We start from the raw sequence: 14,024 nt of genomic DNA, 5'->3' as shown, positions 1-14,024 counted from the left end.
CTCGATAAAGCTGATGTCAGTACAGGCGAGGTGTAGCAAAGGGGCACTGTCACAGAAGTAGTGATTAATGACATTAGTTCCACAGTAAGGCAATCTCACTTTCAGCACTGTTGACAAGAACACAGACAAGAACCCACCGATCCAAAAGCCAATCAGCATACTGACACAAACATTCCCAGTCATGAGAGTGGGGTACCTAAGCGGGTAGCAGATGGCCATGTAGCGGTCAAAGGACATCGCAGCAAAAAGGATGAACTCTGTAGAACCCATGAAGAAGTAGAAGTATGACTGAGCAAAACACAAAATGTAGTCATGGGTTTGGGGGGAAAGGAATAAGAAATATCTTAATATTCCCCACTGTTTTGTTGGCAATTGATCTGAATATAGCATGCATTAGAGAGGTGGGGTGTGGGTGGGTGTCTCTTTGCTTTTTTATCATTCTGAATAATTTGATGTCATCAAAAAACATGAGCACCTCACTGTTTATTCCTCCTTCCAGGTTATTAATGAACAAGTTTAGAAGCATATGCCCCAGTATAGATCCTTGGAAAATCACACTTCATACATCCTTTCAAGATAGCCTCTCTTTATCCCATGACTGCTAAGTGTTCTCAGGAGTCTTTGTTCAAAGACTGTATCAAAAGGTTTTGGAATGTTCAGCTATGCAATGTGGACTATATCACTCCTGTCCACATTTTACTAATGCTCTCAATTACCTCTAAATTTTCAGTTAGACAAATATGCATAGGCGTTCAACCTATTAAAAGTCTTCTCTTAAAGGGCCATAACTGCATGCATACAATTTTCAGAAGCCAATGGTGTCCAAAGTAACATTTTAGCCATAATAATTGGACCAGATAATTAAATCAGGGTTCATTGAACCATCATCTATCTCAGAGCCCAGGAATTCAGGAATCCACTAGCCTTAATTAATTTAGCATATCCTTCATAGTTCCTACATTATTGCTGGCCCTGTACATTATAAAGCACAAGATGCTTTATAATGAAATTCTTGTTTGGACTATTAGCAATTTAATGCATATTTTAAAATACAGTACCATTGATGAACACTATTCCAATACATTTCTATTATGTCTTGGTCAATACATTTCTCCCCAAAGCTCTCATTAACGCCTCTTTGACTTCTTTGTTCCTGAAACTATATATAATGGGATTTAGCATAGGATTGATTACTGCATAAAATACAGAAATCATTTTATCATTCTCAGGGGAGTAAAACGATTTTGGCCTCATGTACATGAAAATTCCTGTGCCATAATAGATGGTCACTACTGTTAGATGGGAAGAGCATGTGGAAAAAGCTTTGTGTCTGCCACTAGTGGTACGGATTCTGATGATAGCAGCAATGATGTAGCCGTAGGACACCAGAACAAGGATGAAGGGCAGCATTAATGTGCCTGTACCCCCTATCAACATCAGAAGTTCAACTAAAGTGGTATCAGTACAGATCATGTGCAGCAGAACAGGGAGCTCACAGAAAATATGATTAATAACATAGGGTCCACAAAGAGGGGGCAAGAATATGGAGAGGGAAACCACAGAGACTAGAAAACTGATGGTCCAAGATGCTGCAGCAGTCTTCACACAAACACGGTAGCTCATTATTGTGGTGTAACGTAAGGGATGACACACTGCTGCATATCGGTCAAATGCCATCACTGCTAGAAGGAGACATTCTGCGGCTCCCATAAGGAGGGAAATATGGGTTTGCAGCATGCACAAGTTATACGATATAGTTTTCTTGGTGGATATCAGGTTGGCTAACATTTTGGGGACTACAGCAGTGGTGTAGCAAAGGTTCAGAAATGCCAAGTGTTGAAGGAAAAAATACATGGGAGTATGCAGATGGGGATCTGCTGTGGCCAAGCAAATTATACTAATGTTCCCAAGAAGGGTTGCAGCATATAGAAAGAAGAAGATTGCAAAGAGTAAAGGTTCCATTTCTGGATGATTAGAAAAACCCAAAAGTATGATTTCCCAACCTTCTGTATCATTTGTTGGTCTCATAATGCCCCATCGATTCCAACTATTGGGAGGGGGGAACCTGGGAGAAGAGCAGACAAAACTACCTTTTAGAATGTGAAGAATATAGACGTATCATAATATATCCTAAACCTAAGTCCTGCATCTAAAGTATCATTCATTAAATGCAATATAAACTTTATGCAATATTGTTCCATAACTTCATTAGGCATATCTCCATCAGTTTGTCAAGTCAAATTTTAGTTTTCAGTTTTATGCTCTTCTTTTGCATATTCTATGTCTGGAAAAGATCTGTAAGGTTGTTTTCTGTCTGATGTAACTTATTGTTTATGATAGATAAGTTATAAAATTGTGATCTATGCAACAATTACTATATAATATAGGAAACAAAAAATAGTTATTTAATCATACAGGCACTAGAAATTTTGCAGATATAAAAGCAGAGCAGAGCTGGGAAGAAATAGAGACAAATGTAAAAAGTTACATAAAAAGAACAACAACAAGTTATTTTGAGCAACGATAGTACAGGTTGGCTTTCAGGTATTGTTGGATTAAACTTCCCACCAGCAAATAGCCAGGATTGGTGGACATTGTAGCCCAACAATATCTGGAAGGCAACTCATTTATGATTTAGAAATTTTGTTTTAATAGTTTTCTAATTTTTTTTTTGTTATACGCCTTAATAATAATTTTAAATATTGTTCTATTCCTTACTTGCATGCATCCTAATCATAACAATAGAAATAAATCTCATTTTGTTCACTTTTCCCCATCTGAGTATAAATGGGATTCCTTCTTCCCTTCCTTCCTGCTTGATTAACTAAAGGTAAAAGAGGTCAACAGAAGCAGAGGTTTCTTCCCATGGAGGTAGATATCAGATTATATCTATATTCTATGTATATTCTATGCATATACTCAATGCAGACTAGGTTAGGTGGGTGACTGGGCAGACAGGCTGGGAGCTGTAAAATAAAATGATAAAGCATGAACATATAACAAACCCAATGAAGTCCAATAAATCTACAAAAATCTGCAGTATTATCACAATTCAACATGACTGGTAAAAGCAGCATCAAGCTGGCCAGTCTATGCTTATGTTTGCCCACCACACTCGTCTTAAAGTTTACATGTTTCTCTTGCCTACCAAAGCTTACCATATTTGTTTAAAACTACAAGCTCCCCTCCAACACAGACAAAAAGCACATTTGAAGAGATGTGCTTATACCAATATATTAATATTCCTTTTTTCTAGTATACATTCCATTATCTCCATGCCACTTTTGCTCCATTCACTTGTAACCTCATTTTTTATTTTTTATTTTTTTTTAATTCTAAGAGTTTTATTGAGAAGAAATCCCATGGATTTCAATTTAATTTCCAGAAGTTAGGGGAGGGGAGGGAAGAGAGAAAAGGTTAATTGAAACACTCTCCTTATAGTACCATAACCTACCTTAATTCTAATATGTACATTGATTGCTCATTGCCCATGTTACATTGACAATAATACTGGTGTTTAACTTCACTAATAAATGGAAGCATTAGTGACCCGTACTTGGAAGGTGTATAATTTTATATTGAGATGTGATGATAATAATAAAGAATGGAGATGAAATATAGGAGTAGGGTGTAGAAAATGAACCAGAACTGAGTTCTCAAAGAAGCAAAGTCTTTTAAGAGCATAAAAAAAATGAAAGAGCCCTCCTGGATCAGACTTAAAAACATAATAAAACATTAAACATTTTAAAAAACACTTCTCTATAAAGGATTACCTTCAGATAGATTGGGAGTTTAATAACTCCATACCCTGCAACATTTTGCCAATGAAAATAGATACATCCTAACGAAAAGTGGGACATTCCAGGACTGAATCAGAAACTGGAGCGGCTTCTCCAAATCAAGGATGTCCCTGGAAAATAGGGACACTTGGAGGGTCTGACATTGACATTCCCAGAGTACAGTTCCCCTCTCTTCTGGAGATTCAATAGTTGTAAAAAAATGGTAACTAGCCAGGAAGATTCCTTCAGTTCCACCTACCTCCAAGCACAGTAAAGGTGGTTTCATTGAAATACATTAGACTTAAGTTGTCCCATTGATTCCATAAGTACCTTCTTCTGGAACCAACTCATAGTGTGTTTAATTCCTATTGTGTTTGGTCTTAAGGAGATAAGCTGAATAGTATGATTAAGTATGAATAAGCATGAACTTGTATACAGTTCATACTACATGAATGCAGAAGAGGATAATAAAAAAACTTGCATATTTACTTTTATCTTCTATATGATGGCTTTATTAGCAGTTAGAAAAATCTCAAGGCTCCAATTAACTTTGCACGTCTTACTTTCTGTTATGAAATCCACCCCCCCAAAGTATATTTTTTTACAGGATTATGGGAGATTAACATGGTCAACCTTTAAAGAGATTTCTAGGGCCATATTATATTGTTACAGATCTAGAGAAACAGAGTTGGGGAGCAAAGGCTCCCATAACTGCTAAAGTTAGGGAATGTTAGAAATTATTATATGGCAGAATTTAGTTAATGTTTGGAGTATGAAAGGGAAGGTGCCAGACTAAAAAAAAAAAAAAAAAAATCACATGGGAATAAGTGCCATTAAGGTGTAATTACTGGACAATGATCATCCATTGACCTTCTGCCTGAGCTCTGGCTAAATAGAAGAGTTGGGAGGGGACGGTTACAGGACGCATGATGTCACACAGGAAAAATGTGCCCTTTTGGAAAAATAAAAGGGGTCTAGATAAGTGGGGTGAGTAAATAGAGGTTGGAGAAGAAGAGGGAGGACCCCACAAGCTGCTGGGAAGACCAGAACCATCTTGGTGGGATGACTGAAGGCAGGTTGGGAGATAGGCATGGAGATGCCTGGGAATCCAATGCTGGGCTACAGTGAAGGAAAGGCTCCACCTGAAATGTAAATGCTGTAAATTCTCTCCAAACCCAGGTGTAAGTATTTCTACAATAAACCATATTTCTTAAAGATATTAGTCTCTACTATGCCTTGATTGCCCAGATACAACCCTGTTTGAGCACACGGAACCCCCTGGAATCTTGCTACCACTTGGCAGAGGTTGGGGCGGGGGTTGGCACACAGACTTAAAAAAAAATCATTTCTAGATGTGAGGGTCACAGACATACTTATGGGGTTGACACAAGGATCAGATGTCCCCCAATGAGGCAAATTCAAACAGGCTCATGACTAAGTCTATCAATCAGTAGTACCTCAAGTCTTTCTTTTTTTTTAATCATTATTTGAAAATCCACATATTTGCTGGGGGAAGAACTTTGAATATAAACTACTTCCTTTGCAAAGGGGAAAAACTGCTCCTTTTAAAAACAGCTTTAATGATTTTATTTCCAAAGGAGGGTTGCAAAGCTTACTGTGCAGTACTTCCTAAATACCATTCGCCAGCTCGGTGTCAGTTGTTGAGCTTTTTTGACTTTTGGAAATTCCCCCGTACAATTTCAATTCCACTTTTCAAATCTGGGAATTTCCTGGGAAATCAGGACAAATGGCAGCCCTACAATCAACTGATCAGCAGTGCCTGCAAAGCCTCTTTTGTCCAAGTCCCACCTATAGCTGCCCCTCAGCTGTTGTCACATATGACTTCACATGCAGGGGAGGTGGGAGTGACTTGAATGAAATGGCCTTACAAATAGGAAGCCCCAGCCTTCCAGATTAGTTCCTCAGGCTGATAGTTCTCCATTCCTGCTGTAGAGAGTTGCTGGAACTGGAGGTGGGGCCTGGGTCTGCATCTGTTCTGGAAATGCTAGATGCCAAAGTGCAGCAGGTGTGCCCAAGGTGGCTGTCACCGATGGTAGTGAAAGCTCAGAAAAAGCTCAATATGGAGGCCAAATGGCCGAAATATTGGGAAATTCTGGAACAAGATGGAGATAGATTGAAACTGCAGAGTTTTGAGAAACTAAAAAACAAAGTGCGAGATTGGCTTCATTATTATCAGATAATGGAGGCATACAATTTGGACAAGAAAATTGGCTTCCAGGTGGAAAAATCAAAATTGGAAACAGAACTGTTAGAACCCAAAACTAAGATTTTGTCAAAGATGTATAACTTGCTGTTGAAATGGAATACTCAGGATGAAACGGTGAAATCTGCTATGATTAAATGGGCACAAGATGTTTGACATAACATAATGATGGCTGACTGGGATCGGTTATGGACCACAGGTATGAAGTTTACGGCATGTAATGCCTTAAGAGAGAATATTATGAAAATGATATAGAGGTGGTACATGACACCAGTCAAGCTTGCAAAAATCTATCACTTGCCCAATAATAAATGTTGGAAATGTAAAGAAACTGAAGGTACATTCTTTCACCTTTGGTGGACATGCCCAAGGATTAAGGCTTTCTGGGAGATGATCTATAATGAATTGAAAAAGGTATATAAATATATCTTCCTGAAGAAACCAGAGGCCTTTCTCCTGGGCATGGTCGGCCAATTGGTGCCAAAGAAGGACAGAACTTTCTTTATGTATGCCACAACAGCAGCAAGAATACTTATTGCCAAGTATTGGAAGACACAAGATTTACCCACTCTGGAAGAATGGCAGATGAAGGTGATGGACTATATGGAACTGACGGAAATGACTGGCAGAATCCGAGACCAGGGAGAAGAGTCGGTGGAAGAAGATTGGAAGAAATTTAAAGACTATTTACAGAAATACTGCAAAATTAATGAATGTTAGAATGATGTCAGAATGAAGTTAAGTGGTTTTAGCAGCAATGTTATGTATGTAAAAATGGATTGTTAACAGGTGAGAATCTAAAGTTATAATATATTAAGTTAAAGGATTAAGACAAAAACAAAGAGGGAAAGGAATTGCTGAATTAACTAATTGAACTGGAATACAAAAAATGGAGGTGTGAGGAGGTCAGGGAAGCAAGGAAATGAAATGTAAGGCATGGAAAGATTGATGTGTTTTTTAAGTGTTTTTTATCTTTTTTCTGTATTTTGTATTTTTTCTTTTTTATTTCTTTCTTTTTTTCTTTTCATCTTATCTATGTAATCTTTTCTTTCAAACCTTAATAAATATCATTTAAAAAAAAAAAAAAACCAAAGTGCAGCAGGTGTGGTCATGTTGAGTTAGTAGCCACAGAAGGCCATGCCCCTAGTATTGACATTAGGCAGGGCCACCCCAGAGGCAACATTCAGTCTTACAGTCTCAAAGATCAATGCTGAATGCTGGAAGAATTTGAACTTTGTGAATTTCAATATGAGAAGACTCCACTCACCTCTCCCAAATTAATAAATCAGGTGGATTTTGCACTTCTCCCAACTTTGTGACAGTGTTCTCAGCTCATGTAAAATGTGTAAGTGCATTATCAAATGTTCATTTTAAACTATTTTTAGAAAGATACATTTTGTGATTCAAGGACCCGATCCCCGCTTGGGAAATAAAGACACGTGGACACAGTATATTAGGTTAATGGGCAAGAAAAGGCCACAACTTTATTGATTACAGCATGTGAGAAGGTATTGGCATAGGCATTGGAACTCGAAGCAAAAAGTGAGAGCAATAGCATGAGATGGCTGGCGCGGCCGCATTTGAGCGGCAAACCACGCCCCCTCTGTGCGTCCCGATTGGGTGCTCAACCGGGGGGCGTGGCACGCCAGCAAGAGGATGGGGCAGGGGGCGGAACGCATGACGCGGGAATCGTCTCCCGCTCACAACACCTCCCCTCCGGAAGGAGGAGAGGTCTTGTGAGAAAAATACATTTGTTAAACACTAAACTTAACATTTTGACATGGATTTATTTATATATGTAAGCATCATTACACTTTAATGCAGAATTGAATTAATATATGCAATGGTGATACAGACTAGAAATATACTGATCCAACCACCCCTCGTTACACATCACTACTGTGTCTGAACAAAGCTCTGAAACCAGAGCATAGAGTTCCATGTACCGGTAATTAATATAGACATAGTCAATTTATTTATAAACCACATATTCTACAAATACATCTGTGCTTGAATCAGTTCACAAAAAAATATCTAAATATCAGAACATATTTTGTTGCTGGCGTCCTTCTTTCTCAGGATATGATGAAAAAATACATATGCTGTAGAGACTAATGCGGGAGAGACATGTTTTGTTGTAGCTGGGGCAGATGAAGGAGCACATTTACAAAACATAACAATACTTCATGACACAAAATAATAATGATGATGACAATTAATATTCAACAAAAATAACAGTTCATATAACATACATGAAAATTCAAGAGTGCCAAGTTCAACAAGTCAAGTAGTTTCACATCCAAATGCACCATCAAAACCTATGGCGTCAGTGCCAAGTAACCTCCTACCTTTCATGGATCCCCTATAAAGACTCTTATGGCTGGAGTATGGGGAAAAGCAAGCAGAAACAGCCATTCACTGATGAAAAACACAGTTTCTTTTCCCTCACAGTTCTTCTAGAAGAAGTTATATTATGAAGGCTCTTGGAGTGTGGGGCAAAACATGTGAAAACAAAGTCTCTCCCTTCCCCTCATATTCACACCATACATTTAAAGTGAATTGCTTTCCCTCAAAGAATCCTGGGAGCTGTAAGTCACTCCTCACAGAACTACAATTCCTAGCACCTTTAACAAACAACATTTTGCCTGTTTTGCTCTGTTACCAAAGGGACACTTGGGGGGAAGGATCTACTTAAGAAGGGGGAGGATCCAGGTGCAAGGAACATAGGAACAGGAACAGGAGGACCTGGCAGTGTATCAGTCTCCTCTGGACCATAGCTGATTTAAGAGCTTGGTCATGGATAAGGATGTAGTGCTACAAATGAAAAGACTCTCACTGTTCACAACCCGCAATACCTCTGATGGTGGGGAACATCTTTAGAGAAGAAGTTTCTCTGTAGATTAGTGTAGGAGAAGGCAATTCTCCACAGTCATAAAACCCAGTCAATATGCACTATGGACAATACAATCTGTGCTGTTATATTGAAAATGTGAACTTTCATGTAAGGTGTATATTCTGAAGGTTTATATAGTACATTAGTTATATTTTATTCTGGAGGTTAGCTTCTTTAGGACATCTTTTAACACCTCTTTCATTTGTTCATTCCTTAGACTAAAGATGAAAGGGTTCAATAAAGGTGTCAAGATGCCAGAGAAAATGGCTAATGCTTTGTTCATGCTCATGGTGTCACTCTGGGATGGCCTGACATAAACAAAGATGGAGATTCCATAGCCCATGGAGACAACAGTGAAGTGGGATGCACAGGTGGCAAAGGCTTTCTCTCTTCCCTTTGCAGAAGGGATTTTGAGGATGGTACTGATTATGTAGACGTAAGAGACAGCAGTGAATGAGAGAGAGCCAAGCAGTAGAAGCAAAGACCCAATGAAATCTATGAACTCAATAAAGCTGATGTCAATGCAGGCGAGGTGTAGCAAAGGGGCACTGTCACAGAAGTAGTGATTAATGACATTAGGGCCACAGTAAGGCAACCTCACTTTCAGCACTGTTGACAAGAACACAGACAAGAACCCACCGATCCAAGAGCCAATCAGCATATTGACACAAACTTTCCCAGTCATGAGAGTGGGGTACCTAAGCGGGTAGCAGATGGCCATGTAGCGGTCAAAGGACATCGCAGCAAAAAGGATGAACTCTGTAGAACCCATGAAGAAATAGAAATATGACTGAGCAAAGCAACCACCAAACGAAATAGTTTTTCTTTCAGCCAGGAGATTGGCTAACATTTTAGGCACAACGCAAGTTGTCATGAGTATCTCAATTAAGGACAAGTTGCTGAGGAAGAAATACATAGGGGAGTGAAGGCGATGATCAGTGCAGATGAGTACAATGATGAGTGCATTCCCCAGCACTGTCACCAGGTAAATGAGAAGGAAAACTATGAAGAGGATGATCTCCACATTTGGTTCATACATAAATCCAAGCAGAAGAAATTCACTGACATTTGTCACATTCCCTATTTCCATGTTATGGCATCCTGAATGAAGGAAGGAGGGGAAGGGATGATCATCAATACTAGCATTGTACACTCAATTGCTAAGAATAAATAGAAGGCCCATATTCCACACAGAGTTATATTACATAAACAAGTGCCATAATGAAAAGCAAATAATAGTTGTATTGTATGTATTATTTGATCTTGCTGTGTAAGGATGGGATCATGTTTTCTGTTTCTGAGAAGCATGTAAATGCAAAGACTGAAGTGATGAAACATATTTTGCCCTCCTTATTACCCGATGATCAGGTAACAAAAGTGTTTTTGTGTATTTGTGTGTGTGTGTGTGCAATGTATCATATATGTAGAAGATTTTAACAAGCTACAATATAAATACTATTAAAGGATTGAAATATGTCTAAAATACTGGGTTGCAAGTGAATGCAAATTTACTTATGAATAAGTGTCACAATAGGTTGTACTATAAGTAATCATGGATAAAGTTGTTCTGCATATGACATTAAGTTTTCTATCCCAGACTATAGTGCAATAGCTTTTACTGAACAATATTTTAGTAATAAGTAAATTATCAGAGTAAAAAAAGAGAGAGAAAAGTATCAGTTTGGCAACAAGTAGGTTTCCTTGAGAATCAATTTAGTTTATATCCAATTTATTTATTTCATAAAATTTATACATTGCTTGATTGTAAAAACAAACAAACCTCAAGGTGATTTACAAAATTTATTGTTATCATACAAAAATTCTTGTTTCAAAATGTTGAGCTCCTCAAGTTTCATTTTACTCCCATCTACAAAAGCAATCTTAACTGTATTGTGAAATTAGCTATGAAAAAGTAGTTGATTCTATGAAACCATCAAATGAACACTTCATGCATGAATGAATAAATATCAATGCAATAGTTTAAAGCATATTGGAGCTATATTGGAGCCTATATTCTGCAAAGGTGACTTAGACATATGTGAAATGAATAATAAATAAAATCTATATTATCATCTGCATTTTCTAGAAAACAATATCCCAGTTTAGAATGTCTGTAAGCATTCAGTTGATAAATGGTTGGTACATGTGTATATTTTGAGGGTGAGCAAAGCGAGGTACCCCAATTATCTTACCTTGCAAACACTCAAGTGTTCTTCTGTATGCATAGGAAAGATCACCGGTAAGATTTCTAGGTGTATGTCGACGTCAAATAATGTGTCCAGAATAATGCCTCTCATCTGCAAAGTTGTTGGTTTTTATTACTGCAAACTGCATGTGGTTCTTGAATGTAACTACACTTCCACATTTATCAAATATAAGGTCGACACCAAAATAATAACAAAGTTTTCCCGCTGCAGATTTTAAAGAATGAAAGCAAATGCGAATTGTTAATAATAACATCCAAAAACAATTGACCCCTGCACAAAGTAGAAAGAATAACACAGCCCTTTTGAAGATGAAATAGTTTTCCTGCCCCAGTCTATTATAAGGACTGTTGGATTCTGTTGTTTCAAACTTTATGCTGTTTCACCTTTTCCTTAGGGAATGTTGCTTGCTACCCCTGACAACATCCCCAGGGAAAACGGGAATGGAAGAATATTTGTGTATATATGCACCCAGGACACATATAAATTTGAGGAGAAGATGCCCACAACATTCCATCACATGACTAAAAAGAAACTTTTTGGTTTTCTTTAAAGAAGTGAACAAACATTGCAGAATCACTTTATCCAGAGTGTGGGACTTCACAGCTGGCAATGCAAATTTGGCTGCGAGCTGGGAGGAAATAGGCCTGGAGAACGGTATGGCTATGAGGTGAAGAACTTCATCAGCCTGGACAAGAAGACCCTGACCTGGTCAGTAGTCGAGGTGCCAGCCCAGGTGACCAAGGGGGAGTGGGAGTGTGAACGCAATGCCACGCTGACCTGGAAAGGCTACTTAGAGGAGGAATGTATGGAGTAATTTAAGAAACTCATGGACTATAGCAAGACAGCCAGAGGTGAAGGTGACCAGGAAGGCTATGAAGGTTTGAAGACCTTCCTTTGCCAAGCCCACAGCTTCTACACCAAGGGGATTGATGCCAACTGGGTGGAGGATGGGGAGATCTGACAGGAGGGCACCTTCTGTGGAGTGGTCACACATAACTCAGAAAGGACTTACTACGCTTTGCTTGACATCAAGACAGACCCCAAGGAGAGGGACCACTACTTGTGCCATGTGGAGCATGACAGCCTAAAGGAGCCTCAGGACATGGTTCAGGATCTCCCACCCAGCAGCGGAGCAAACCGATTGGGTGCCCTGCGTCCAGGGGTGGGGCCAACTGCCCATGGGAGCAGGGCCAGCTGCCCGTGGGGTGGGGCGAGCTGGGGTAGAATGCTCTGAGGGGCCTCCGAGGAGTCTGCCTGCCTCCTCCCACTCAGCCGCCCTACAGCTGAGGGGGAGGCAGCAGGTGCACCCTGTGGGGCAGCGTTGAGCCTGCGGGTGCCCAAGCCACCACGTCATTTCCAGGAGAGACGCGTGGCTCGGGCACGCTGCAGGCCCTGTGGTGAGTTCTGCCCAGCATTTTGTCACCCCTTCAGTGGTGACACCCAGGGTGGACTGCCCCCCCACCCCTGCTCCCACTACCACCCTCACAAAAATGATTCACCTCTTGTGTTAATAGAAAATATTGCAGTAGGCATGAACGTAAGAATTTCGGCAGAACTTAATTACCAGGAGACTAATTAATACGATCCACATTCTAAATAATAATTCAGTTGTGTGTTTCCACAGGGAACTAATGAGTCAAGGAATGTGGGTTAAGCATTTCTTGGAATTTTTTTAAAAGTTTGAGGGGAGGATACAATTCTTTGCCTTTCATTATTTTGAAATTAGGTAGAAAATATATCTTGGGAATAATGAAAGCATTGACACTCCTGGGTAAGATGGCAAAGAAAGAAATACAGTTTTTCAGCTAATTAGTTATTAGAAGTTGTTAGAAATGTTTATCTATGGAATTAAACAGTATTACTCTACAATAGAGGGCATTTGGCATTAATACTTACACATGTAAACTTGTACTAATCAACAACATACATTTTTCTGGTTAACATTTCTGATTAGCCAAAACAGCCATTTAGTATCTTGTTCATGTATCAATCTACATAAATCCACTTGGAAGGTACTTTGACACAATGCTTCCTGCAGGAACCTATAGTGGAATGGAATAGTGGGTGGGATAATTCTAAAATAATTTCAACATAGAGAAAAGGACATTTATAAATATAATTTAATCTGTTAATCTGTTCAATGCTGATTTTATTCTATATAAAATATAGGACAGTAAAGCATTAATATTAATAATATATTATTATTATTATTATTATTATTATTATTATTATTATTATTAACTCCACCCATCTGGCTGGGTTTCCCCAGCCACTCTGGTTGGCTCCCGACAGAATATCAAACATTAAAAACATCTCTAAATAGGGTTGTCTTCAGATGCCTTCTAAAAGTCAGATAACTGTTTATTTCCTTGACATCTGATGGGAGGGCATTCCACAGGGTGGGCGCCACTATCGAGAAGGCCCTCTGTACTCAGTAGTGCAGCAATATTGGCTAAACTACTTTATTTACATATAATACACTCAGAGCATTCTGACTTAGCTCCTTCCTCTTTCTCATCAGGCAGCAAAGAGAAAGAGACAAAGGACAATAGTCCTACATTTGGGAACACAGTAATATAAACATCTTGTCTCTGTCACTTCCCACTATGGAATGAAAACATGCACTGTCATGTGATAAAAAACAATCCCAGGACTGCAGCACAGGGCAAGAATTCTAACAGTTACTAGGGACTACATGCAAGCAGAAACAGACTTCTGATTGTGTGTTGGGACACGAAATTTTGCAAACAAATGGGTGCTGCATGCTAGAGCTGTGGACAAAAATTTCAATCTGCCCTGAAGCCCTTGTCTATGCCCTTCCTACTCCAAGATTGGACTGATTTGCCTTGGTCTAGTCTGGAGTCCACCCACCTCACCCCAAATCCACCCCCAAAGCCATTTGGGTTACTTTAAAGGTTTGT

General features: G+C 39.1%; 2 protein-coding genes across 2 annotated transcripts; both read right to left on the bottom strand.

Moving 5' to 3' along the window:
- Positions 1–1,089: 1,089 nt before the first annotated feature.
- On the bottom strand, positions 1,090–2,028 carry LOC308461530 (olfactory receptor 5A2-like; the record flags this gene model as incomplete). Its single annotated transcript, XM_080978527.1, has 1 exon — positions 1,090–2,028. One exon carries the CDS (start codon positions 2,026–2,028, stop codon positions 1,090–1,092), a length of 939 nt encoding a protein of 312 aa, XP_080834653.1.
- Positions 2,029–8,872: 6,844 nt separating this feature from the next.
- LOC308460821 (olfactory receptor 6M1-like) lies at positions 8,873–9,986 on the bottom strand (the record flags this gene model as incomplete). The annotated part of the gene is made up of 1 exon (XM_080977356.1): positions 8,873–9,986. The coding sequence occupies one exon, from the start codon at positions 9,984–9,986 to the stop codon at positions 9,039–9,041; it is 948 nt and encodes a 315-aa protein (XP_080833482.1). The 3' UTR covers positions 8,873–9,038.
- Positions 9,987–14,024: the final 4,038 nt, after the last annotated feature.

This window comes from Podarcis pityusensis (genome assembly GCF_964106645.2).
Source record: "Podarcis pityusensis genome assembly, chromosome: 13".
In the NCBI taxonomy this organism is placed as follows: domain Eukaryota; kingdom Metazoa; phylum Chordata; class Lepidosauria; order Squamata; family Lacertidae; genus Podarcis; species Podarcis pityusensis.
This window is presented reverse-complemented; position numbering and strand designations above follow the sequence as displayed.